The 27,637-nt window shown below is 41.6% G+C and overlaps 2 protein-coding genes across 21 annotated transcripts in view; one reads left to right on the top strand and one right to left on the bottom strand.

The window, feature by feature from the left end:
- The window catches only part of LOC150050789 (uncharacterized), a 203,156-nt gene that overhangs the window by 10,255 nt on the left and 165,264 nt on the right, over positions 1 to 27,637 (bottom strand). For 4 of the 20 annotated variants that reach the window (XR_016538231.1, XR_016538236.1, XR_016538234.1 and 1 more), the window contains 2 exons: positions 22,530 to 22,642; positions 1,696 to 2,175 (listed from right to left, as the gene is read on the bottom strand). The exons of 3 other annotated variants lie outside the window; for them this stretch is intronic. The gene's annotated coding sequence lies outside the window, so the exon portion shown is untranslated. Of the gene's footprint in view, positions 1 to 978; positions 1,055 to 1,695; positions 2,348 to 5,366; positions 6,908 to 9,389; positions 9,412 to 10,980; positions 12,599 to 22,529; positions 22,643 to 27,637 lie in introns of those variants that run through there. 13 more of the 20 variants (XR_016538233.1, XR_016538229.1, XR_016538235.1 and 10 more) reach the window with 9 other exon arrangements.
- Positions 2 to 27,366, top strand: LOC150050800 (leucine-rich repeat-containing protein 37A2-like). The gene is given in 14 exon segments (XM_090349361.1): positions 2 to 1,680; positions 2,768 to 2,839; positions 4,049 to 4,120; positions 6,235 to 6,306; positions 6,901 to 6,981; positions 9,882 to 9,953; positions 10,912 to 10,986; positions 12,697 to 12,815; positions 15,196 to 16,123; positions 16,125 to 16,941; positions 17,257 to 17,361; positions 20,369 to 20,415; positions 21,865 to 21,916; positions 27,232 to 27,366. Coding segments are annotated over 14 exon segments (4,293 nt in total). The 3' UTR covers positions 27,334 to 27,366.

Raw genomic sequence — 27,637 nt, 5'->3', positions numbered from 1 at the left:
TATGGAGGTTGGACTTTCTCCAACCATACAGGAGACCTTAACTGACCATTCAACACCACCCACGAAGTTTACATCCCCAGCCCCATTTTCCATCACAGCTCCTGCTCCAACCCAGAGTCCAGTGACACACAGGGTCACATTTGAACCAGTGGACCTACTGCTTTCCGTAATTTCAGAACCCACTTCTGAGGCTGAATATTCTCCATCCCTGTCGGAGACTACAGCTCCTCCTCAAATGACATTTCCACTTCACATCCAGGATGGAAATCTAACTTCACAACCTACAACAAAGATCAAACTTCCTTCAACTATGCAGAAGGTCCCAACTGAGCCTTTTCAGGAAACCTCAAGTGAGGCTCTGCAGGAGACCACTACACAGCCCTGGCAGGAGATTTCAACTCAATCTCTGCTGGAGACTCCAACTCAGCATGTGCAAGAGATCCCAACCCAGACTACTGAGAAGCTTTTGTCTCACCATCTGCAGGAGACCACAACTCACCATCCACAGGCAACTCTAACTCACCATCCACTGGAGATTTCAACTCACCATCCGCAGGGGACCCCAGCTCACCATCCACATGGGACCCCAACTCACCATCCACTGGAGACTATAACTCAGTATCTGCAGGAGACTTCAACTCACCATCCACTGGAGATTTCAACTCACCATCCGCAGGGGACCCCAACTCACCATCCACAGGCGACCCCAACTCACCATCTCTATGAGATTTCAACTCATTATCTGCAGGAGACCCCAACTCAGAATTTGCAGGAGACTTTAACACACCATCCACAGGCGACCCCAACTCACCATCCACAGGGGACCCCAACTCACCATCCACAGGGGACCCCAACTCACCATCCACAGTGGACCCCAACTCAATATCTGCAGGAGACTTCAACTCTATTTTCACAGGAGATTCCCACTCCACCTCTACAGGAGTCCCTAACACTACCTCTGCAGGAGATTCCAGCACAGTCTTTGCAGGCCACTGTAGAACAATCCCTGCAGGGGACTCCAGCACAGCCTGGGCAAAAGACTCCAACTCAAAACCTGCAGGAAAACAAAACTCAGCTTCTACAGGAGACCCCAACTCAGCATCTGCAGGAAACCAAAACAAAGCTTCCACAAGATACCACAACTCAGCATCAGCAGGAGACACTGGCCCAGCCTATATGGAAGGCTGTAACTCAGCCTAAACAGAAGGCCCCAACTATGGCTCAGCCAAAGACTCCAACTCCGGCTAGGCAGAGGACCTCAACTCAGCCTCACTGGAAGAATGTAACTCATCCTACAACATCAGGACGTCAGCCAATGTCATCATCTACAAAGGCTGCACATGGTACTACCCTGAAGAATGCTACAACTCTTCCTCCAAAGCAAAGGCCGGTGACACTTCCACATCCACACCAGATTCAGACTCAGCATCCAACCCTGACTCAAGTCACAGCTAAAACTTTGAGTCTGCAACAACGTACTACAACTCATTTTTCAATATCCACCACAGAAAATGCTTTAGCGGTGCACACTGAACACAATGCTCTTCCAAGCACCAACTTATGTTCACTCTGTAACTGCCAAGACCAGACACTGTCCTGTGTGGATCTCAGCCCAGGGCAGAAGCTCCGCCACGTTCCCGTGCCAGATATCGACCCCAAGAAGCAACTTTTCACTGTCTTGCAAGTATCACTTACCTCCTTTGTGCTGGGCATTCTGCCTGACATTCTTGTCTCAAGATCTTCCTCTTCTCTCCAAACGTGATTGAGTGATGTTTACCTCTGTTTTCTTCTTTTATATTTGGTCAGTCCTAGGGCTTTGATCTCAGGGCCTGGCACTGTTCCTGAGCTCTTCTGCTCAAGACTACTGCTTTAAAACTTTCAGTCACAGTGTTCTACTTTTCTAGTGATTAATGGAGATAAGAAGGTCATGGGCTTTTCTGCCTGGGCTGGCTTTGAACTGCAGTCCTCAGATCTCAGCTTCCTGAGTAGGTAGGATTACAGGCCTGAGCCACGCTGTGCCCTGTTGGCTTTTACTTTACACTTCTCAACTTTCCTTGTCCTCCTCTTTGTATTGTATTCATTCTCCAGACTTTTATTTGAGGTTGCCCTTTGTCTTTTTCCAAGAAGATACTGATTCAAAGAAATTCACATGCACATAGAAAATCATAGCATGCTCTAAAAGGAAGAACAGAGAAGAAGCAGGTACACACAAAATTTTTTTTTCAACCAATATTTTTATCTTTTCCTTTCCTTTCCTTCCTCCTCCTTTTCTTCTTCCTCCTCCTCATGCTGCTGCTCCTCCTCCTCTCCTCCTCCTCTTCGTCCTCCTCTTCCTCCTCCTCCTCCTCCTCCTCCTCCTCCTCCTCCTCCTCCTCCTTCTTCCTCTCTTTCTTGTTGACAAACATATCGCTGAGCTATTTCACTCAATGCTAGTTGCACTCCAGTACTTGGAGCCATTGTGCCATTTCCAGGTTTTCTTGGTGGTTATTTGGAATTGAGTCTCACAGTTTCTTGCCTAGGCTAGCTTACAAGGTGATCATGAGATCTCAGCGTCTTGAGTGGCTAGGATTACAGGTATAAGCCACTGGTGACTGGTCACTCTGTTTCTTTATTATTGTATAAACTGTGAGGAAACTCGGGGCTTCATAATATAGAAAATGTGGGGTCTTTCTTCTGCATTTAATCACGCCTTCTGAGTTAGCAATGACTCTCTCATTCTGATCTTTCTATTCCTGCTTATTTATGGATATAAATTATTTCTCAATAGAATTTTCCAAGGAAATGATATTTCTTATATTGAAGAAAATATATGGAGATTGTACCGTTGGACTGAGAAACTGTGAGTATATTCTCTCCAAATATAAATAAAACACTGTACTGTTGAGCCCCTGTTGGTCTAGAATTATTTTTTTGTAGGTCATCTGCCTGGGCCATGTCCCTGAGCTCTTTAGCTCAAAGCTGTTGCCCTACAACTGGGCCTGGGCAATGTCCCTGAGCTCTTCTGCTCAAGGCTACTGCTCTACTCCTTGAGCCTCAGCCTATCTTTGTTTTTTCTAGTGACTAATTAGAGATAAGAGTCTCACGGACTTTAGTACCTGGGCTGGCTTTGACTCATGATCCTCAGATCTCAGCCTCCTGAGTAGCTAGGCTTACAGGTGTGAGGCACTGTGCTTAGCTTTGGTCCCAAATTTTGAAGAGAATTCCTCTGAGAGAACCTCTACACCCTGATCAACCTCTACTGACTGAAATTCTGTAATTGTTTGAAACATTAAGCTTTATGGGTACTCAGGGTATTATTAAGTGGCAGAGTACTTGTCTCACATGCATGATGAAGCCTTATTTTCTATCATGCAAAATAAATTTCATGGACCCTCTTTGAATTAAGTATATGGCAAGTTGAAGTTATTATCTATTGTACAAGTGAGGCATGCTTATTTTCATCATATATGCAAATGAAATAACATAGTAAAAAGTATACCTGAAATGATTATAGTAGATCTATTTTCCCAGGCAGTTTTATACCATTTTGTTCTATATATATGTATATATATATTACTTTTGCATATAGTAGAATAGGTTTGTGGTATCATTTTCTTACTGCCTGTTTACTTCTTATAGAAATGGTAACATCGTGCATCTTGCATATATCATGCTATCTGCTTTGAATGTTAACATTCCTGTACATATATAAAAGATTATCCTATTCCTTTCATCTTCTGCATGATATTTCATAGTGTGGATGTCTCATGCTTGATTTAGTACCTCCCATAGTATTTATAGACCATGCCCAGTTGCATGTTGACCTGCATTTATAGACCTGCAGTTGCAGATTGTTGCAGTCATGGCTACAATGAACATTCACATACATACTACTTTGTGAACCATCATTCTGTGGACATGAAATGGTAATTGTCCTCAAGAAAGTTGTGCCACAATATACTCTAGGCAACAGAAAATGCCAGCCTTCTTTTTTCCATACTTTCTCTATTCAATATAGTCCCCAATGCTGGATGAATTTAGATCCAGAAATGACCTTTTTATCTTCCAGAATTCTCAGCGAAAATCGCCTCACTGAATTACATAAGGATACATTTGAAGGCCTCCTATCCCTTGAATATTTGTAAGTTAGTAAGTTTATCACATCATTAATATTTGTGACTAATTATGTATAAAATACATATTCAAATTAATTACTGAAATCTCTGTGAGTTGTGGAAGTAATTCTGTCTGTCTCAGCTCATGTCTAATAAATACTTGCTATTCATTATGAGTTTAACTATACAGACACCACATAGATGGGGGAAAAGTGTCCTGAGAAAAATGGTAATAAGACCTCGGCAATGGCTCAGCAATTGCTGATACTCATAAGAGAATGGTCTAAAAATACACAGACTGCCAGGCACAGGTGGCTCATGCCTGTACTCCCAGCTAATCAGGAGGCTGAGCTATGAGGATCTTGATTCAAAGCCAGCTGGCACAAGAAATTCCGTGAGACTATTATCTCCAATTAACCACTAGAAAACTGGAAGCGGTCCTGTGGCTCAGTGGTAAGGCACTAGCCTTGTTAAAGCTCAAATACAGTGCTCAGGCTCTGAGTTCAAGCCCCAGGACTGGCCAAAAAAATAGAAGAGAGTATCAAGAGATTTAGATAACACACAAAAAAATTATTTGCATTATCAACCCTTCTATGTTCTAAGGTGATGTTTTTGGTTTGTTTTTGCCAGTCCTAGGGTTTAAAGTCCGGGACTAGGCTCTGCGTATCCCTGATCTTCGTTTTCTCTAGACTAGCACTCTACTAAATTGAGGCACAGCACTACTTCTAGGTTTGTCTGTTTATGTGGTACTGAGGGATCTGACCTATGGCTTTCTGAATGCTAAGCAAGCACTCTAACACTAAGCCACCTTCCCAGCCTGATGGACAGTTTTTGTTGTTGGTAGTTTGTTTGTTTTTAGTCAGACATGGCTTGAACTCAGGGCCTGAGCACTGTCCTTGGTCTTTTTCAAGCCTAGAGCTCTGCCACTGGAGCCCCAGCACCACTTCTGGCTTTTTCTATGTATGTGGTACTAAGGAATCGAACCCAGGACTTCATGAATGCTAGGCAAGCATGCTACCATTAAGCCAAACTCTCAGCCCCCTGATGGCAAGTTTTATATTGACTTTTTGAGGCCTTTCTGCCCCACACCTTTCAAACATGGTTTAGAAGAAAACTTCCATGAATTCATCCCTCTGGCTTTCCTACCCTGAAATGCATTACAAGATATTTATATCACACTAGCATGTATATCGTCATCATTCACGAATGAAAAGGAGATGAAATTGACTGTGCCTAGATTGGCACACAAAGATGAGTAAATCAGGGACCTACCTTTAAGAATTCACAGGCTTCATTGCTCAAACCACAGTGCATGCAGCAGAGGGCAAAAAAAGGTGTACTTCCAGCAAATAGCTGAAAGTGGGGTATGGTTCAAGTGGTAGAACACCAGATTCTGAGTGAATAAGCCAAGCAACAGTCCAACGCTCTGAGTTTAAGCCCCAGGATAGGCCTATATGTTATACATAGAACAGGAATGCAATGAATATGTTACATGTCATATATATATAATATGTACAAAATATAGGACTTGCTGGGTGGAGTGGCTCATGCCTGTAATCCTAGCTACTCAGGATTTATGATCTGAGGGACAAGGTTCAAACCACCTGTGCACAAAAGGACCTGAGATTCTTATCTCCAATTAACCTCCAGAAAATGCGAAGTAAGGCTTGGCTCGCAGGTAGGGGAGTAGCCTTGAGCTGAAATGCTCAGGAACAATGCCCAGGCCCAGGGGTAGGGTGGTAGCCTTGAGCTGATAGAGCTCAAGAGTTCAGGCTCAGAGTCCAAGCCCCATGACCCACAAAAAACAATATCTAGGACTTTACAGTATAATTATATACAGAACTCAAACCTTTGGACTTATAGAATCAAGTCTGATGAGAATATAAAATATTACCTAATTGTACTTCTGCTCTCTTGAAAGATTATCCAAAATTTTCAGAATCTAAAGTTATGTATTTCATTGATGGTAATCAATCCTTCAGGTGTGCTCAGATGTAAGGAAGTTCAAATCCAAATCCAAAGGTTTGTTGTTTAAAACTGTTGCATATTCAATATTTTCTGTCCTAAAGTTTACTACTTATTCACCCTCATTGGTATCTAATAGTTTTGAGTGCACTATTTTCCTCTGTCTTTTTTCTAGAGATTTGTCCTGCAATAAAATACAGTCAATTGAAAGACGCACATTTGAACCATTGCCTTTTCTGAAGTTTGTGTAAGTTGCAAATAGAACTTTATAATATCACATATATCATCTTATTTTGCAGCAGGATTAAAATGTTGCTAGCGAAAAGTCACTATACATATATATGTGTGTGTGTGTGTGTATGCATGTGTGTTTGTGTGTGTGTGTGTGTGTGTATGTGAAATTGTTTTAGACCAGCAAAGTTGAATGTAAGAACCATTACAAGTCAGACAAGAATCATTGCAATGGTTCTCAGCGAGTGGACTGCACCCACAAGACATTTGGCAACTGTGGATATGTTACAGATATCTAGTGGACACACATGTCTACAGGGATACAGGTGTCCTACTTGCATGTACAGGACAAGGCCCAAGGAATTGTACAGCCCATTATGTGATGGGAAAACCTGTTCTCCGTAAGTGAAAATCACTTGATACTGAATGTGTAAATATGGAGGCATAAATAACCAGCCAGTGTTGTCCATAGGAAGATTTCTTTAAAGCATGGGGAAGTAACAGAATCATGTTTCATTGTCTGTAAATTAGAATCACTGTGAAATGATAAAGTTCTGAAACAATGTCTCTTATCGTTCTTCTTTGGCTTATGTCTTTTTTTTTTTTTTAGAAATATTGGTTGCAATTTAATCACAGAACTGAGCGTTGGAACATTCCAGGCATGGCATGGAATGCCATTTTTACACCACATGTAAGTGGTATAGAAAATAAGCATGCTAAATTAAACCCTATTTATGTGTTGAAAACCTAATATCCTTATTATCTGGGTGTAAGAACTATATGAACTCTCAAAAGTATGTCTTTAATATCCAGTAACTTTTCCCCCTTTTTTAAAGTATGCTCATTGTTATTATTAGTTTCTTTTTTTTTTTTTGGTGGGAGAGTCATGGGGCTTGAGCTCAGTATGTACACTGTTCCTGAACTCTTAGCTCATGGCTACTGCCCGACCCTTAAGGAAAGTCCCACCTCCTGTTTTCTATAGGTTAATTGCAGATAAGAGTCTCAGGTTCTTTTGTGCCTGGACTGGCTTTGAACTGTGATCCTCAGATCTCAGCTTCCTGAGTAGCTAGGATTACAGGTGTGAGTCACCCCACCCGGTTCCTTTAGTCAGTTTTTGCATGTGTAAATGCATTCAGTTCCCTGCATGTTATCATGCCTAGTTGTATTTTTAAATTTAGCTTCCACATATGAGAGACAACTTGTGTGCCATCTCTCTCTGCCTGGCTTACTTCACTGAACATGTTTATCTAGGTCCATCCATTTCCCTGCAAATGACACAACCTTATTCTTTCTAATGATGAGTAAAATTCTATTGTGTGTAGGTGCCACATTTTCTTGATCTCTACCCATCTGTTGAAGAGCATTTGGGCTGTTTCCATAACTTGGCTATTGTGAATAGTGTAGCAGAAAACATAATTATGCCAATGTCCTTACCATATTCTGACTTGTGATGTTCTGGGTGGTTGCCCCCAAATGATAATCATTTTTTTTCAAATGAGGGTAAAAAATAAGGTATAGAAGGCTAGGTGACTCATATGACTAAGTCATACAACCGCCTGGTTTTGTTTTCCTACTTTGGCTAGGGCAACAGAAGACAGCAAGCAAGTAATCTTCAAATGATCTCTGACATGGGAGGTAATGGCTGCTCTGATATGTGTGAGGCTAGCATTCATTGCTTCTGCATTGCAGAACAAATGCCTGACTACTCAAATGTCTGGGAGGCAGACGCGCAGAGAGCAAAGTTGATCACCCAGTCCTTCACTGAGCAAAATGGTGTGGCTGCTTTCTCAGTGCCAGTTTCTTCTAATGGTGACACAGGGCACTTCTCTGAGTCAGGCAGAATGTTATTTGTCAAGTATGTGTCTCTGAAGTTGTGAATTACTTTGTTCAATAGGAACCGCTGAGGTATAGAAAAGGGTATACATCCAAAAATGAAATACATGGCTTCTGACAGATTTCTATACATTTTTCCTTCTTGAATACCTTAAACATGAAATGTATTTTTAGTTCATTTCAGTTCTAAATGTTGGAGCCAGGTGCAGTGGCTCACGCCTGTAATCCTAGCTACTCAGGAGGCTGAGATCTGAGGGTCAAGGTTCAAAGCCAACCCGGTCACTTTAGTCTCAGGAGACACTTATCTCCAATTAGTCACCAAAAACTGAAAGTGGCTGAAAGTGGAGCGTTGCTCAAGGGGTAGGGTGGTAGCCTTGAGCTGAAAAGCTCAGGGATAGCACCCTGGCACAGAGTCCAAGCCCCAAAACCAACCAAAAAACAAAAGGGACATTGTTTGCCAGACATGGTAGAAAACCTATAATCTAGCCTTGCTCAAGATGTATAGCCAGGCAAAGAATACAGCAACCACTGTAGGCTACATACCTAAAACTTCATCTCAGAAAGAAAAAAACCTCTGTTGTTCAATGTCCTAAAGGATAATATGATGCAAAGTGAAATTTTCCTCTAAACTTGTCTTTATGAAAGACTGCCTCCTTGTGAATCAGTAAATTCGGACTCTTTCAAATTTATTTGTGTTGGTGGTGGATTGACATGTAGTTGGAATCTCTATCAAGGTTGCCTGTGCTGGCTTTGAATCTTGATCCTCAAATCTCAGCCTCTGAGTAGCTACAATTATAGGTATGAGCTTACTTAGATGGACTGATTTTCAAACATCTTTTCAGTTGTAAGTCATTGGTACACACCTATAATCCTAACTAATCAGTAGGCTGAGATCTGAGGATCCCAGTTCAAAGCCAGCCCATGCAAAAAAGTTCATGAGACATGGGACCCTCACCTCCAATGAAACCTCAGGGAAAAAAACCCACAAAAAACAGAACAACAACTATGGCTGAAAGTGGTGGAATGCCAGGCTTCAGTGAAAAATTTCAGGGAAAAAGCCCACCCCCCGAGTTCAAGTCCCATAACTGACATCACACACACACACACACACACACACACACACACACACCACACACACACACACACACACACACACACATGCTTGTAGTCACTTCATTGGTTGGCACAGTGCCAACTCTATGACTTTAGAAGCTGTTGGACTTTGCAAAGCAGAAAGTCTATATATTATTGAGGAAAAGCCCTTACCCTTGCTAGCTGGTCTTGAGCACTAAGAGACAAGAGAAAAAGGAGAATAAATCAGGCCTTATCCATATTGAATTATTTACCCACTATAGAGTTTCAGTCATGCTATATTTTCAGGGAACATTCAGCTGATATCCCAAAAACAGCCTATTACTTTTCACTCCATTCAGTAGCATTGGTTTTCTGTTGAGAACTGTAGGTACACAGAAGTTTGCACGCTTCTGGATCTTTGTGGTTTGTACTAGAAGCCTGGTTCAGTCTCAACTATCCAATACCTCTCTACTCCTATACCTTTTCTTTTTCCATATTCTTTTCTAGAATTCTGGGAAGTTTCTAAATAAAGTCTGCTTTATGGATTGTAAGTGTGACCTAGAGTAAAGACTCTGATTTCCTTTAAACCTACAAGTTATAAACCAAATAAATGAATATAAAGTTTTTATGAAGACTAATTCAAATTGAAAAAGTTGATCATTTCAATTCCATTGCCATTTTCAGAATTCTCAATCGTAATCCTCTAACAGCTGTTGAAGATTCCTATCTTTTTAAATTGCCAGCATTAAAATATCTGTAAGTATTTCAGAGATAATTTCTGTTCTTCCTGATTAGGTTTTCCAAATGTTAAATATTTTTCAGTGAGCCTAAGAAAGTCATTTTTTTCATTTCTACTACTGGTTCTAGCACTTGAACTCAGGGTCTGGGCTCTGTCCATGAGCTTCTTTTGCTCAAGGCTAACACTCTACAACATGAGCAACAGCACCACTTCCAGATTTTTCTGATAGTTTAGTGGAGATAATAGTCTCACAAAATTTACTGCTCACACTGGATTCCAACCCTGATTCTCAAATCTCAACTTCCTGAGTAGATAGGATTACATTCTTGGGCCACCAGCACCCAGACTGAAAGTTAATTTTAGTTAATAGGTAATTGAATAAAACTTTTGGTAAAGGAAAGAACTAAGAAACCATTTATAATGAACAAAACAGTGGAAGGATAAACACGTGTAGAACCATCACTTTTTCCAGAGAGCAAAGAGAAATAAATGGTACACATTCTTTTATGAAGAAAAACAAAAGTAAACTGATAGTGAATGTATTGTGAAGATGCTAAGATAATGGTAAGAAAAGAATGATAATGGTTCTATACTAGGGCAAGATCATTAATTTGATGACATGACAAGTTAACACAAAATTTTCAGTTAGAAAGTATTGAGCTGACTTACTCTTAGGGAAGCTGAAATTAAATGAACCTCATGTTCTTCAAGGATTTTTTTTGCCAGTCCTGGGCCTTGAACTCAGGACCTGAACACTACCCTGTGCTTTGTCAAGGCTAGAGCTCTACCACTTGAGCCACAGCATGCTTCTGGCTTTTTTTCTCTCTGTATATATGGTACTGAAGAATCAAACCTGGGTCTTTGTGAATGCTAGGCAAGCACTCTAGCACTAGGCCAAACTCCTGGTCCTTAAAGGATCTTTTTTAAGAACATTTGAGTTGGGGTTTACCATGAATGTCTGGCTTTCTCCTGCAGAGACATGGGAACAACACAAGTGCAACTGACAACAGTGGAGAATGTCCTCATGTTGACCCTTACGTTGGAAAAACTGTAAGTTAATTGTTTTTACTTTTGTATCATTTTGTTGGCTTTTTTTTCAGGGTTTTGTTCTTTCTAATATCAAGTTTATCAAAGCGACATTTTTACAGTTAACGACATGCATTTTTTTTTCCAGTCCTGGGGTTGGAACTCAAGGCCTGGACACTGCCTTTGAGCCGCTTTTGCTCAAGGCTAGCACTCTTCCACCTGAGCCACAGCACCACTTCTGGCTTTTTCTGTTCATATGGTACTGAGCAATCAAACCCAGGGCTTTATGCATGTTAGGCAAACACTCTACCACTAAGCCACATTCCCGGCCCATAACTTCACAGTTTTTAAGTGTACAGTTTGATGAGTTCACATAGATGTAACCGCTACTGTGTTCCCATTACCCATAAAAGGCTCACAGTCAGTCCTTTTGCAGTCAATCCACTCCTTCCACCACCTCTGAAACCTCCAATCTTATATCTGGAACTGAAGTTCACCTTTTCTAGAATAGCTTCTAAATGAAGCATAGAATTGGTCACTGTCTGGGTGTCACTGAACACACTGATAATTGATGGTTTCTCCATTTCCAAGCCTGGCTGCAGGTTGTTTGAACCTAAGATAATGTAATACAATTGGTGCCAAGCAAGAGGCCCACCCACAAGATGGAGGATCAGTGTTATCCAAGACATGGAGAGCAAAAGATGCTCTTGCCTAATACTGTATCAAGACTATTGCCAGTGCTCACAAAATGACTTCTTTTCAGGCCAGACCCGGAGCTTGAACTCAGGGCCTGGGCCTTGTGCCTGAGCTTTGTACTCAAGACTAGTGTTCTACCCCTTGAACCATAGCACTACACCCAGTGTTTTGGTAGCTAATTGGACATAAGAGTCTCATGAACTTTCCTGCACAGCCTGGCGTCTAAGTGTGATCCTCAGATCTCAGTCTTCATAGTAACTTGGATTACAGGGATGAGCTCTTGGTGTCCAGCTAATTTTCTAATTTGATCATTCCTCTACATCTCCTCTCTCTCTCTCTCTCTCTCTCTCTCTCTCTCTCTCTCTCTCTCTCTCTCTCTCTCTCTCTCTCTCTCTCTCTCTCTCTCTCTCTCTCTTGCCAGTTCTGGGGCATGAACTTTACGGGGCCTGGGCACTGTCCTTAGGCTTTCTCAAAGCTAGTGATCTACCATGTAAGCCACAGCACCACTTCCAGCATTTCTGCATGTGGGGTACCCAGGAATTGAACCCAGAACTTCATGCATGCTAAGCAAGCAATCTACCACAAGGCCATACTCTCAGTTTTTAAGTATCACAATAGATTAATGGATTCTTCTTTACATTATTTATAACCCATTATCATTTTGTTTTAGTTTGTATAATCTTTGTACAATTGATATACAGAGGGGTTGCAGTTTCAGCAATCAGGAATGAGTCATGAATACATTTCTTCTCCTCCCACTCACCCCGGTCTTGGGACTTGAACTCTGGGTCTGGGCTTGTCCCTGAGATCTTAAGCTCAAGGCCACAGCCCTACCACTTGAGCCTCAGCCCTACTTCGTTTTCTGGTGGTTAATTGGAGATGAGTCTCACAGGGCCAGGAGTCTGTCCTAGTGGTAGAGTGCTTGCCTCGCATACACGACCTAGATGGGGGAAAATGGAGTTATTGGCTTTGCTTTGGCTCATCTATCACTTAGTAACCCTTTGCCCATTAACTTAATTCTCGGGTTTCCATTTATAGGGTCTTACCACACACTATGGCAAGCTGTCTCTGCCAATTTAAAAACAATATTGAGGTTATCTGCAAGACAGTCAAGCTACATTGTGACAGTGCCTTGCTGACAAACATCACACACTGCCGTGAGTCTGTTGCCTGATATTTATTGTGTTCATTTTTAACTTTTCCTCAGTGATGATTTCTAAACAATTACAATTTTTATTCGTTTATCCAGTTAATCTCTCTGCGTTTCTGAACTGCTTAAAGTCATATTTTCAGTAGTGATTGTATATTTAAATAATTTAATTGTCCATAAGCATAAGAGCCAAGAGAAGGAAATAGACTGTGGTCTCTGCTTAGTGCTCTGCCTTCCAATAATTATTCATTCAGATGGTGAAAAGTAGTCTGTAAGATTCTTTAAGTTTTAAGTGTTCTTTGTCTCTGTGATAGGTATATCTACGTTCTATTTTGTTTTCACAACTCTCTAAAAATCTGTAAGTGATCGGGACAGGAGTTTGGCCTAGTGGTAACGTATGTGTCTAGCATGCACAAAGACCCAGGTTTGATTCCACGGTATTACATACATAGAAAAAAGCCAGAAGTGGTGAGGAGGTTCAAGTGGTAGAGCTCTAGCCTTGAGAAAGTCTCAAGCCCAGTAGTGGCAGAAAAAAAAAATCTATAAGTGATATTGTTTTCCTTGGAGGCTGAGTTTCCAGCATTCTGCTTACCACTTTGTTACCTAGCTTTTGTAACCAATTAAAGGCCTCTTCCAGGCCTAGACTGCAACTCTGAACATGCTTCAATCTGAGCCTGAATTAAGTCTCCAAAAACATAACTGATGTCATATGCTGTAGCTTCAGCACAGGTTTTCACATGCAGTTTAGGGTCAAACACTCTGATACTTAGATACCATTATTGCTTAGTTTTCAAAACCAGTTTTCACAACACCGTTATTTCCTTCCTTATCTGTGATGACCAAAGCCAGGATTTTTCATCCTTTACAGCTGAAGGAAAATATCAGTTCAGAGAAATCAAGTACCAAGCCCCATGCCCAACATTTGAATCCTTCTTCACCACCTAACCTCCTTCTGTGACCTTCACTACCAACAAAAATAGTTTACTTCTCCTAGGCACAGGATGGACACTAAATGTTTTTGTTCTCTAATGCTTTGGATGCTTCCCAAGTAACACTGAAGAGTTTCAAATGAAAAGTAGCTTTTTCAGCCCTATGCTGTAATTTATGCCAATAACTACAGCTACTCAGAAAGGAGAGATAAGGGTATTCATGGTTCCAAGTAAGCTTGAGAATACATCTAGCAAGATCGCATCTCAACCAGTCAGACCACTCTTGTGGCATGTGCCTCTGATCCTCAATGGGAAGCTCTAAACAGGACTGATGTTAGAGGCCAGCTTGGGCTAAGAGAAACAAAAAACTCCAACCAAACAGTACCTAAAGCCAAAAGGACACCAGTGGGATTGGAGTGGCTAATGCTTCCCAAACCAGCACGGAGACAAGAGTTCAAATCCCAGTAATGCAAAACAAAAATGTAGCTTGTTTCCTTTGTATATTTCAAGCCCTATTTAGCCAGAATTGCTGTTACTCTATTGGTTTCTTACCCATTGTACAGCAAAATACAACCCAGGAACTAAAAATTGGTTAGCATACCCCAACCCTTGGTCCAAATTGTATTCCTACAGTGTAGAGCTTATTATTAGGGAAACAGGAAACATAGAATCAGAGCTCAAGTGAAGGTACTGGGCAGGTATGTGGGAAAAAGTCCAGTTGACGACCTCTTATTAAGAAGAGTTGGAGCCAGACAAGGTGGTTCACACCTGTAATCCTTGCTACTCAGGAGGCTGAGATCTGAGGATCAAGGTTCAAAGCCAGCCCAGAGACAAAAGGACTTGAGACTTTCTCCAATTAACCTCTAGAAAATGGGAAATAGGGTTTGGCTTGAGGGTAAAGCAGTAACCTTGAGCTGAAGAGCTCAGGGACAATGCCCAGCCCTAGTTTAAACCCCAAGATTGACAAAAAAAAAGGAGCTGGACCTGTAGGTTAGCATCTGCCCTTGCTATCCGGAGGACCATGCTTTGTCATGGTTGCCTGTGTGGTAGGAAGAAAACAGCACATGGAAGAAGTGGAGAGAAGAAGCCTGTGCTCCTGCAGCTGTGGCAGGACAGGATATGGGGGATGTGCATGTGGAGAGGCATGGCTGTTCTACAGAGAAGCTACTCGGGACAAATATTTGCTTTGACTACTAGGCATGCGGGATGTTCTTTACTACCAAAATCCCTATACTTCACACAAAATTATGTGCTTGGATGTTCTGAGTAACTACTTTGTTAAGGCTTGTCTAATTTCTCCTTGTTGCCGTTTCACAGTCTTAAGTTTGGGTTTATTTTTACCCCAGTATGTGACACTCCAATCTTTGCTGACCCCTAATGTATTCAACTGGGTTGTGAGGTGATAAGAGTGACAAGAAGCTATCAGCCTTCTCTTATCAGTTTCTTTCTTTCTGACAGTTGAAGAAGCATCAATAGGGAACCCAGAAGGAACATTCATGAAAGTGCTAAAATCCCGCAAGGAGAAAACCAGCACCGAGCTGACTATTGAACCAGAGAGGGAACATTCTGACAAAAATTATGTATCATACTCAGGACTGATGAATGACAAGAAAGAAATTGCTGAGGAGACTGATATTTTTACTGCACTAAGTTATATATTGGCCTATTTCACACAAGGACATGAAATAGATACACATTCAACAGAATTACCATTCATTAAACTGCTTTTCTCAAATGTGCAAAATGGAGACAACTCCATAAATGATTTAAAACTCAATACAGAGACTGCCCCAGTTGTGCAGGCATCTGATACCTCTATGTATAAAACTAAATTAAAGAAGATTCATCAGCCAAAAAATGTTTTTGGTACAAAAAGGCAGAGGAAATACAATAAAGTTAAAAAGAAAGAGAAAACGTCAATATTCAGGCAACCTAACATTTTAGGCCCTAAATTTAAACGTCAAATCTTTCCCCACAAAGTGCAAAATGTTAAACCACAGGTAGGCATCTGGGAAGAAAAGGACAGTGAAGAAGAAAGACTGCCAAGGCCCAACAGAGACCACAAGTGGCCAAAAAGCATACAGAAAAGGCACTACAAGCAAGTGAGCAGCTGGATAAAACAGAGTGCCCAGAATCTTGTGGAGAGCCCTGGAAAAAAAAGAAGACTTGAGAAACCTCCATCAAGAGAGCTAGCGCCACCTCATGTGGCTCAGGAGCCCAAGAAATTGTTGGGAAACTCCTTGCACACAGAGCTCTCACGCATAAAGAAACATAAGGCAGTAGGATCTTCTTTGCAGAATCATCACTCACAGAGCAGGGACTCCTTTTCCACCACTCTAAAATCCCCACATGAGCTCAGAAAAAAACAGAGAGCAAATTCTAAAGTTAAAAACAGTCATCTATTCCAAGAAAAATTACCGCATTCATAAGACTGGCTCTCCTGTGGCCCACAGAATACCCAGGGCCAAACTGAGTCGGAAGGTCAGAAAGAAAACTTCACGCTTCACACCAGTGCTTGTAAACAGGCCTCCATTTTCTGCAGTAAGAAGCCTCATGAATTTCCCTTCAGAAGGAGACATTTCATCATGGGGAGAGCTGAGTTCTCGAGAGAACCCTTTTCTAGAATTCTATGCTCTTTCAACACCTTCTATGGACAACACTCCTGTAAAACACCAGATTGCACCAAATGCTTTGGTAGGAAATATTCTTGCACAAAATGTTTTTGAACCAATTGGAAGTCTCCCTAAGAACACAATTCAGGAGAATCTTATTGCTCCAGGGTCCAGTGTGACTGCATTCAACTTAATGCCGTCTATCCAACAAAGCAAGGAGACTCAATGGGAATACCTCAGCATGGGTACTGACTCACCTGTCAAGGCCATAATCACCCATTCCCAATCTCCCTCATATTCTGACCACTTTGAAATGCAGTTAAACCAAGAGCTAAAGCCACTTATTCCCAATAATGATGTGAGAAAGCTCCTGTCTCATCTTATCCGGACCTTGAAAATGGACTGCTCTAGAGCGGAAGTACAGGTACCCTGTTCCAACCTCATCTCCAGAACAGGCCTGCTGTTGAAGCTTCTCAGTGAACAGCAAGAAGTAAAGGTATCGAGGTCTGATTGGGATATGGATCAGTGGAAATTGGATAACTACATCAATGAGAACACTGAAGTTCAAAGTGAACAGCAAGAGTCAAATGAGGTAAGTACATGTGGAGAACTGCAAGCCCTGACTTCCCCATCCTTTAGGTATAGCCAGGACTTAGTCCAGTCCAAAGTCATGTGATCATGTTTCCCCACTGTTCTCCTTACTACAGGTAAGTTGTAGAGAAACTGCGAATTAGTAAGGCGTAGAGTCCATTAAATTTAACATACCCTTTGAGAAAGTTCCATGCTGTTCTTCTGGAAGAATGGGGTTTGAATAATTTTCTTCCTCCTAATCTCTTTGTAAATTAACAAAATTATCCTTGTGTTTTTTTGTTTTTTGGTTGATTTTTGTTTTTGTTTTTTTTTTTAGCTTACACAAGAAGTTCCGGGATATGGCTATAATAACAAACTCATCTTGGCAATATCTGTGACTGTAGTAGTAATGATTTTGATTATAATTTTCTGTCTCATTGAGGTAAGAACATTCACACATATTTCCAGAATATATCCTGTTTTTGTAACCACAAGTATTTTTCTGCTTTCCAGATTGTATTTCTTTGACTGTGTATACTGTAGAGTGTTTTCCTGATAGAACCCTACTTATCATTGTTACTCCTGTGCTAACAACTTATCACTGCTCCTACAGGAAGAAATGAGTTCACTTGATAAAGTTGAATTTGATGCCTACTAAGTGTGAACGACCATAGGTTCGGTGAGCAAAGGTCATTAGTAATTGATCACTGGCCTTTGTACAGGCAGGCCATCTGAATCTCATAGTGGTTCACTGATTTCCTAGAGATTTCTATAAAGTCCTATACTGCTGTTAATTTTTCTGTACAGTTCAATATTGTCTTTACATTTATATATTTTCATTATTTGCTACTTTGATGAACATGCAGTGTTCTCTTCACACTTGATAGTAATGGTCAAAAAAAAAATTATGGCATTGCCGGTCCTGGTGGCTCATGTCTGTCATACTAGCTACTCAAGAGGCTGAGATCTGAGGTTTGAGGTTCAAAGCCACCCCCCAGAGTTCAATCCCCTTAACCAAAAAAAGAAAAAAAAAGAATTGAGGCATTGTGCTAAGCAGCCTTGGGTGAATGTTACACCAGCTAACAATTGCTCTGTTACTTATCTACACTTCTAGCCTAAGATTTTGGAAATCTCACATTTCAGTAAATGTAAACAAACAGACAAAGAAATCCTAAAAGTATTAGGAGAAAATAAAAGCAATATTTTCGTTTTATAATTTTGCAATAAGAGAGAGGTTTCTGTGCCTGGTCCTTTAAACAGAAACCTTTGATACCTATGGACACCATGTCCCTGATGTCCATGTCATTATGGATACTAAGTGCAGGACAAAAAGGTTTCCATAGATTGTCTCATCCAACCCTGGGGGAAGATCTCACTCATCTTGTTTTACAGATGGAAGAGATCAACTTAAAGTCCAATGGCAAAACTAATTCATTAGGCTATTAATAAAGCCTTCTGTCTTTTTTGTTCTGTTCCCCTTAGAGAAAATAATACCAGGAGATATTTCAAACATGAAAATACAATGTAAACCATCCCAAACCATTGAAAACACTAACATAGTTTATGTAAAGGAGAGATTTGTCAAACTAAGAAAAAGACAACCATCCAGTGGAGGAGCCAGGACTGGGAACAGCATGTGCATTTTTCTAGTTTCCAACACCACCTGTGCCTACCCCCACCCCTGTCTCTTAGTTTATAGCTTGGGCTCTCTCTCATGCTTTCCTAAGCCTGCCTTGTTATTTATACCTTTAATCCTTCTGGTATTTGTTCATGTTTTTGTATGGATGAGATAGAGAATCTTTTTTCATCCTAAATGAGTATTCATTTGTAATAAAACAATTCTTATTAAATGGTTCATTCATTTTTCACTGATCTAAAATACCATATTGACTTCTTCTTCCATTGATCCAACTGTCTTTACTGCACCAGTACCAGTGTTTGCTGGTAATTTATAACAGAGCAAGTAAGGATGGTTAATCCAAGTAGTTAGCTTCATAATGCTTCCTTTAAAAACTTCTTAAGTTGTGTAAGGGTCCACTTCATATCTCTTCTTGAATACCTTCCCTTCCCAAAGAGATCCTGTTGGATTTTCTTTTATAGGTCCACTAACTTGAAACAATATAGTGGTTAGTTGGAGAAAAGAGTCTTGGGGACTTTTCTGCTCAGGCTGCACTCCTGAGTATATTATTTTAGGTGTGAGCCTCCAGGAAATGGCTTTAAAGCTTTGATTAAAGGCATGACATCATGCCTGGTCCTAGGGTTTTTTAAAAATTTTTTATTGTAATTAATAGAGGGGTTACAGTTATAGTCACCAGATAGAAGGAGCATTACTTCATACACATTGATAGCCCATACTGTCCTAGTTTTTTTAAGTTTTCACTTTTTTTTTCTGTCATAGGGCTTGTACTCAGAGCCTGGATGCCATCCCTTAATTTTCTTTTTTTGTTTGTTTGTTTTCTTTTGCTCAAGGCTAGGGCTCCACCACTATAACCACAGCTTTATTTCAAGTTTTCAGATAACGAACTGGAGATAAGAAGGTAACTGAGTTTCCTGTCGCAGCTGGCTTTGAACTGTGATCCTCAGATCTCAGCCTCCTAAGTAGCTAGGCCACCAGCGCCCAGTGATTTTGAGGTTTTATCTCATAGATTGTCTTATAACTTTACTATTGTTTATTCTAAGGTACTTTCCTATACCTTTATTGCTATTATAAGTTGTATCTTTCCTTATCTCTAATTCCTATGGGAACATAGAAAAGCTATTGTTTCTGTGCTGATCTCCATATTGTGTTTCTGCCCACTTCACTGAATTTTAATGTTATCAATCCAATCATATTTGCTGATTCTCTTGGGTTTTGCTTGATTTCCTAAATCTGGCTTTTCTCTGATTAATTAGAAGTGAGAGTCTCACCTACTTTCCTGCTCAGACTGGCTTCAAACTTTGATTCTCAGTTGTGAAACACAATGCCTGGCTCTCTCAGGTGGTTTTTAGTTATCCATCATTTCATATACAAATAAAAATAGTTTGGTTCCTTTCCAACATTTGTGCTATATTTATGTCTTCATTACATTGGTTGTCTTCAATAGGAGTGCCTCATGACAGTAATAATTATAATAAAGACAATAATGTTGTTTGGGATTTGATAATAATACTGGTGTTTTGGTCTTGAGGCAAGTCTGCAATCTATTAAAGGGCATTTTCTTCACTGTTTTAAGAGTTATGAGGAATTGCCTGTTGATTTTATCTAAAATAGTAAATGCCACATATTAAAATTCTAGCTTCAGACAAGACCCTAAACTAGGTCCTGTGGAAGAGAAAAAGATCTATTAGTAGAGCAGAATTCCTGGAGTCATAAAAGCCACCTCCTGGGCAGATAGGATATATAAATAATGGACTGAACAGTTGAAAGTACTTAATGTTGGTGGATAATCCTGATTGTGCTTTGTTCCCAGATTTATTCCCACAGAACATCAGCAGAAGGAAGTGAAGAGTCCTCAAGGTAAAGGGAGTCTAAATCTTTAGTGAGGATCTGAGAACTGGAAGGAGCCTAGAACTCATCAATTTCTATCCCCTAGCCTTACAATGAGGGCTCTATGCAAGGCAGAGAGAACTCTTGCTTCCCGAGGTCTCATCTGGCTCCAGCAAAAGTAGTTGCCTGGCAGAGGCAGAGGTGGTCAGTACTATCATGGATAACTCTCTGTCATCAGTCCTTCAGTGAATGAGGGTGGGAGATAGAGATTTCAGCTGACTGTTGCTGCTAGAGGTGGGTCTCAGGAGATCGCATAAGAAATCCCTGAGGTACTGGGTGTAGGTCTGGTGGAAGGTGGAATGTAGGGATCCTGTTTAGCAAAGAGAAAACTCAGCTCCTCATCCTGTTGAGTACCTTCTCATTCCCATTTTCTCTTTTACGCAGAACTTCACATCATTTTAGGTAAGAGAGACTGCAGATGTTAGTTTGTCATTTGTTTTTGGAATAAAGAAAAAAATCAAGAGGAGAAAGGGGAAATTTCTTGCTGTTGGGTCACACTGCTCATGAGTTTTAGGGGAAGATGGTTCTTTCCCCTCCTTATATGAGGATACATTTAACCAACAATCACATGTCATGAAAACATCTAGTATCTAGAACAACAAACTGATTTCCCCTATTCTGCTTGCATTTAGAAATGATAGCTTGCCTTTGTCATGTCCTTTAAATTGACTTCATAAATCATTCATCATGGTAATCTTTCAGAGATGAAAATCTCTAAACTACACCACTTTAGAAGCTGTGCTTCCTATGATTCAGCTTGTGTAAACACAGCTAAGATAAAACAGTTAAGAAGTGGGGCTGGTGCCAGGAGTTTGGCCTAGTGCTAGAGTGCTTGCCTAGCATGCAGGCAAGCACCCAGGTTTGATTCCTCCTTACCAAATACATAGAAGAAAAAAATAGTCAGAAGTGGTTATGTGGCTCAAGTGGTAGAGTTCTAGCTTTGAGAAATCCCAAGGACATTGCTCAGGCCCTGAGTTCAAGGCCCAGGACTGGACAAATAAAAAAGAAGTGGGGTGGTGGCTCAAGGTGTAGTAGGGTGGTAGCCTTGAGCTGAAGAGCTCAGGAACAGCACCCAGGCTGAGAGTTCAAACCCCACAGCAAATGAGACATGGGAAGTTAAGTCCAAAGAAGCAGTTGTTGATATGCAGGGATTTTTGGCAGAGAGAGGGTAAGTGGGGCTGACAATCCTAGCTATGTCACAGCCCACATCATTTCTAAAGGTCTCCCTGGTGGCATTGTAGGGGCTCCTGCAACCTCTGCCTGCATTCATGAAATTGTTTTCAAGTCCCAAGTTAGGTTTGCTCATTGTGATTATGAACCAAAGCACAGATGTTTATCTTAGTAAGATCTGAGGTGTACATTGTAAGAGATATGGAAAATGGCATAAATCATTAATGGTTTGCTAACTTTTCCCCCAAGGAGCTCTTTTGGATTTCTGCGAAGGAAATGTTCATCAGAAACTCCAAGTCGGGTAAGTACTTATTTTTGTAGCCAGAAAAGAGAAGTGAATGCAGAATTAATATTTCTCCTGTCTTTCCTAGGAGGGATTCTTCTTCTTCTTAAAGAAGCCACGGTGGCTGAGGCATATATACAGACCTCTCAGTGCCACATGCAAGAAAAACATGGATGAAAAGCTACATGATGGGGACTCTTCCGATGAGGAGGAGATTTCCCACAAGAAGACTAAAGAGTAAATGGATGGGGGCAATTTCAACATTCCTAGCTCCAAGAGGGAAGCAAGGGAAAGTTGGGTTGCTTCCTTCAATATTGAAAGGCTGTCATTGTTCTTTCCCCAGGGAGCCCAGTGAAACCAATGTAGAAGTTCCACCACCATCATCACCACCACCAGATTCACCAGATACACCAGGCCAACCACCACCAGTTACACCAACCCCACAATCTGCTCCTCCTCCAGGCGCTGCACGTGAGACTGGCAAACCTGCCTCATAACTGTGACACTTTTATATTCAGCCTCTCAGCATCGCTTATTACATACCTACATTTTAACATGTGCTACTATTTTTATACTTCTCATATTAAATTGTGTATGATTCATAACCATTTCCATGTGTGGTGGTACTTACACAAATCTGTGCAGATAACAGGGGCACAGGCAGGAAGGGCAGCATTGTGGCTGGGGCTGCTTTGGTAGTCATGATTTCAGCAGGTGTAGATGGCTTCTAAAGAGGACATCCTGCTGCAGAACCACAGAACATATCCTGAACATGTGGATTTTTTTTATGTCAAAATCTGCCTATTTTCTGAGAAGTCATGTTAGAAATCAAATATGATTACTGGAAGTAAATAAAAAAGGAGAGCTATAGATTCTTGTGGAACTTCTAAAGATACTAAAAGTCGGACTAGACGAGATAAGTGAGAAAGCGGCCACATTATTTGTCATCACTATAAATAGATGCACGTTTGGGCCTGAGACTTAGCTTCAAAGCAAAGCCTTTGCTTTATGGGCTGCTTGGGGACAGCCGCCTGGAATTAATGGGACATATCTAGGTTAGGCCTATGGGCTCCTCAAGTATCTTCCTCTACATGCACAAGGCTGATGATGTATCTTTTTGTCTTTTTTGTTTGTTCGTTTATATTTGCCAGTCCTGAGCTTGAGCTCAGGGCCGAACACTGTCCGTGGACTTTCTCAAGGCTAGAGCTCTACTACTTGAGCCTCAGCACCACTTCCAGCTTTTTTCTGTGCATGTGGTACCCAGGAATCCAACCCAGGTCTTTGTGCATGCTAGGCAAGCACTAGGCCACACTCACGGCGGCCCCAAGGCTGATGTATCTTTCTTTGAAACTCAACCTTGTAAACCTAACTCTGCCCACTCAGAGACAAGCTTGTCACAGGTAGATCTGTCTGGATCTTTAAAGTCAGAGCCCTGTTGTTTTGGTTTATTAAGAACCAGTCATTTACAAAGAGTTTGACATGCCTCCAGGCCATTGTCCACTTCCAGCCACATTCACAGGATGTGTGGTCACCAGAAATTTGGGTCAGTGAGACTACTATACTCTGGAGCCTAGTCTTATCTCTTTGCTCATAAAGAAATGTTTTTGCTACCCAAGTCAGCTGCTCAGAAGTTCCTATTGGTTTGTTTTTCTTTTTAAATTCCCAGCACTTGCACAACAAGAAGGGAGTTGCTGGAAGGATTAGGGAAAGGGCACTCTGCATGGACAGTGATTGCCCAGGATGACCCTCCTCAGACTTTACTGCTGATGTCTTACTGGTGGGACCACTTCTCCATTTGCATGAATTGCTCCATCCTCTCCTGTCCACACTGCAGGTCCTATGAGAACTGCCCAGCTCTCTCTAGCTCCACATATCTCCTTCCTGCCCCAGAGCCATTAACAGTGTCTTCCAACTGGTAATTTCCCAGAAGATAAAAAGGTTTCTCCATTCCAAGCTCAAACACGAAGTCCATAATTCATTTAGAAGGTAAATCTTGGTCCAGGAGGATAGCCTAGTGGTAGAGTGATTGCCTAGTATGCACGAAGCCCAGGGTTTGATTCCTCGGTTCCACATATGAAGAAAAACACGGAAGTTGCACTGTGTTTCAAGTAGCAGAGTGCTAGCCTTGGGCAAAAAGTGTCCAAAGAGGGCCAGGAGCGTGGCCTAGTGGTAGAGTGCTTGCCTAGCATGCACGAAGAACTGGGTTCCATTCCTCAGTACCACATACATAGGAAAAGTCAGAAGTGGTGCTGTGGCTCAAGTGGTAGAGTGCTAGCCTTGAGAAAGCCCAAGGACAGTATCCAGGCCCTGAGTTCAAGCCACAGGACTGGCAGAAAGAAAGAAAAGAAAAGGAAGGAAGGAAGGAAGGAAGGAAGGAAGGAAGGAAGGAAGGAAGGAAGGAAGGAAATTCACCAGAAAGTATGGGACAGTCCCATTTTCCCATATCTCAGTAACATACGGTGAAGGATGGATGAATCACCCTAGGTCACCCTGAACAGTGAATGGAACAGAGTCCAGATTGTTCAAGCTCATCTATCCCTCCTCTGACTGATGTGTTAGCCAATGCTGGCCTTAAGATCCCTGTTCTCCTGATGCCTCCCAAAGCTAATTCCTGAGGGGGAAAATGTGCTTCTCCTTATGTGGTATTTTAGTGAGCAGAAAAATATGTATATTTTTTTACTGAGCTTGAAGTACAAGATTAAACCGTAGCAATCACAAGCTGTAGCAGCAGCAGCTGCTGCCAGCAATACCACTGAGTTACTTGATACCAAGCCCTACCTCAGACATTTCACAGCCTGTATCATTTAGCCACATACTCCACAAAAGCATACTTTGTTTCTTGTTTTTGTTTCTTCCTAGTTTGAAGCATAACCAGCAGAGTTCACAGAATGTAGGCTACCTACCCAGCTACCCAAGGCCACACATTCAAAACCAGGGGTTAGGACTTCAACTCAGCACCATTGAGATTCCAAAGCCTCCTAATTATTCCACTGTCTGGTTTTAGGGCACATGCTCATGAAGAAATATAAGAAGTGCCACCAGCAAAAATGATGGCAGTGACAATGTGGTCAGTTATGATGGCTATTACTGAGCAATCACCTACAGGCCAAGCACAGTACTTGGCATTAAGTTCATTGTTACAAGGACCTAAACTCCCCACGCCAGCTTATATTCCTAAAATGGGGACATAGGTATTTCTTTTAATAAGACTATTGGACAAAAAGACAGGAGCTCACCACAGTGATTCTATCGCTGTTTTGACACATTTCCTTTATTTCAAAAAAATTAGATAATATTTTATGTAAGTCTTTCAATTAGATACAATTAAATTTTACAATTTGTTGAAATTGAAGAGATCCTTCATTGTTCAACTATTCCTAATTGTGGCAGTGTATGTCTGAGCCAAGAAAATCAGCTTTTGAGAAAAAGAGAGGTGAACACCCAGACCAACAGCCTCTGTATAGAAAGTAGAGGTGCAAAGGCACAGAAGCACAACTCCTCAAGGTGTGCTTATACTACGGACAGTCCGCTGGCGTTCTAGAACATGACATACAAGGAATACAAAGAATAAATGCTACAGACTGCATAGGTAACAGACCTATCCCACAGGCCCTGGCAAAGGCCCAGGAACCACAAGATGAGTAACTGACGGGGTAAACAGCAGCAACATGGTCAAGCTTAGGTTTTAGGATGCTTCTTAGATGGTAGCTTAAAAGAGGAGAGAGAGCAAAAAAAGGGGGGCAGGGTATCCGCACGTAACAGGAATTGGGGCAAAATGGGGTGTCAGATAGGTTTGATACACTATGGGCTTTGCAAGCTCAGTAAATCAATGAGATCCTCCTCCTCATCCAAGCAGAGTCTATTGGTGATAAGGATGTTTCCTGATTCTCTAGCCATCTAAGCATGTGATGTATTCCAAAACAGGCTCCCTCCCTGCAAAAATTCCAGCTTTGGTGCCCCAAGTCCTGCTAAGTGTGATGGTCTGCCCTGCCTTCTCAGGAAGATTGGGAGATTGAGCATACTCTATTGCCAGACTGCTTTGTAGATCCATTAGCCTGCAGCTTAGTCTAATATGCAAGGCCTTAGCTTCCATCTCTAGTACCTCCTTCCCCAACCCCCCCCAACACACACATGCACTTGACACTCAAAGCAGAAGGGGCAAGGGAAGCTGATATGCAGCCTGTTAAACAATGGTGGAAGGCAGATTTAGCACAGCATTGTGGAAGGCTTGGCCTTGTAAGCTGATGGACACAAATTTCCTGTAACTACTATAAAACATTTATGTAGATGAGAGCCAGACCTTGGAAGATGAAGCAATGATACAGGGTCTGGGTCGCATACTAAGACCACCAATCTAGCCCTGCCTGGACTTCTTAACTATTACTTGAGAATTCAATATGCTTCTTAATGAACCCAATGTTGGTTGGATCTCTGTAGCGGCTGTCCCTACAAGAATTGAGTTAGATATCTGGGCACAGTAGTCCACAGTTGTAATCTCACTTATTATGAAAACAGAGGTAGGAAAGATCACAATTTGAGGTCAGCCTAGGCAGAAATTTAGGAACATCCTATATCAAGAAACAAACTGGGTATGTTGAATGGTGCTATACTGCTGTGGATAATTACATCTATACAGAAGATGTAAGTAGAAAGATGACTCTCCAAGCAAGGCTAAGAAAAGGACTAGATGCTATCATTAAGAATAACTGCAGGGGGCCAGGAGTTTGGCCTAGTGGTAGGGTGCTTGCCTAGCATGCATGAAGGCCCGGGTTTGATTCCTCAGTACCACATACAGAGCAAAAAGAAAGCCAAAAGTGGTGCTGAGGCTCAAGTGGTAGAGCTCTAGCCTTGAGAAAGTCCAAGGACAGTGCTCAGGCCCTGAGTTCACCCCTGGGACTGGAAAAAAAATAAAGGAAGGAAGAAAGAAAGAAAGGAAGGAGGGAGGGAATGAACCAAAGAGAGAAGAAAAGAAAGAGAAAAAGGAGAGAGAAGTTAAAATGGGTGTGGTGGTACATGCTTATGATCCCCACAACCCAAGAGTTGGAGGTAACCCATCACTGTTCAAAGCTCGCCTGAATCAAATTGTCACGAGATCCTACCTAAAAACAAAATAACAGAAAAAAAGAGATGAGACTCAAATGACAGCATTTCAAGCTGGAGGGATTCAGTTCATTCCTGAATACTGCCCCACAATGGTAGCTACAAAGAGTCCTGAAGTCAAATTGAAATGATGACCCCTACAGGTCTGCAGCTAGACAATATACTTAAGCTCTAGTGGAGAGGTGGATGGACCCTCTTCCCCTGTGGTGCTGTTCCACCCATGTTCTTCCCAGGGGCCCAGCCTGGAGAGGCAGTTGCTGCCCAAGGGAAGCTGCTCTTGTGTGAAAGAGGAAGAACTCATGACCAGAGATCATCGTGAGGCCCCTTCAAGGTGACATTCCTAACTACACTTTCATTTCTACTTTATCCCACAGACCAAACCAAGTGACATATGCAAGCCCAAATTCGGGGAATGGGAAAAGACAGTGCATCCTTGATGAGACAGTGGATGCTGGGAGAGGCAAGAAGCAGAAGTAATTCTATCTCAGTGTGCAATGAGCCTGAGTTTGGGACTGCTCTTGCAGTGGTTCACAGTGTAGTAAAGGAAGTGCCTATCATTGTGGGGACTGTCCTCTGTGAGCTCAGGGACCCTGACAAAGCAAGAACCACATCTTTCTCTCCACACAGCGCCTGCTCCCA

The sequence above is a fragment of the Megascapheus bottae genome, chromosome 17 (assembly GCF_031878675.1).
Source record: "Megascapheus bottae isolate mThoBot1 chromosome 17, mThoBot2.hap1, whole genome shotgun sequence".
In the NCBI taxonomy this organism is placed as follows: Eukaryota; Metazoa; Chordata; class Mammalia; order Rodentia; family Geomyidae; genus Megascapheus; species Megascapheus bottae.
This window is presented reverse-complemented; position numbering and strand designations above follow the sequence as displayed.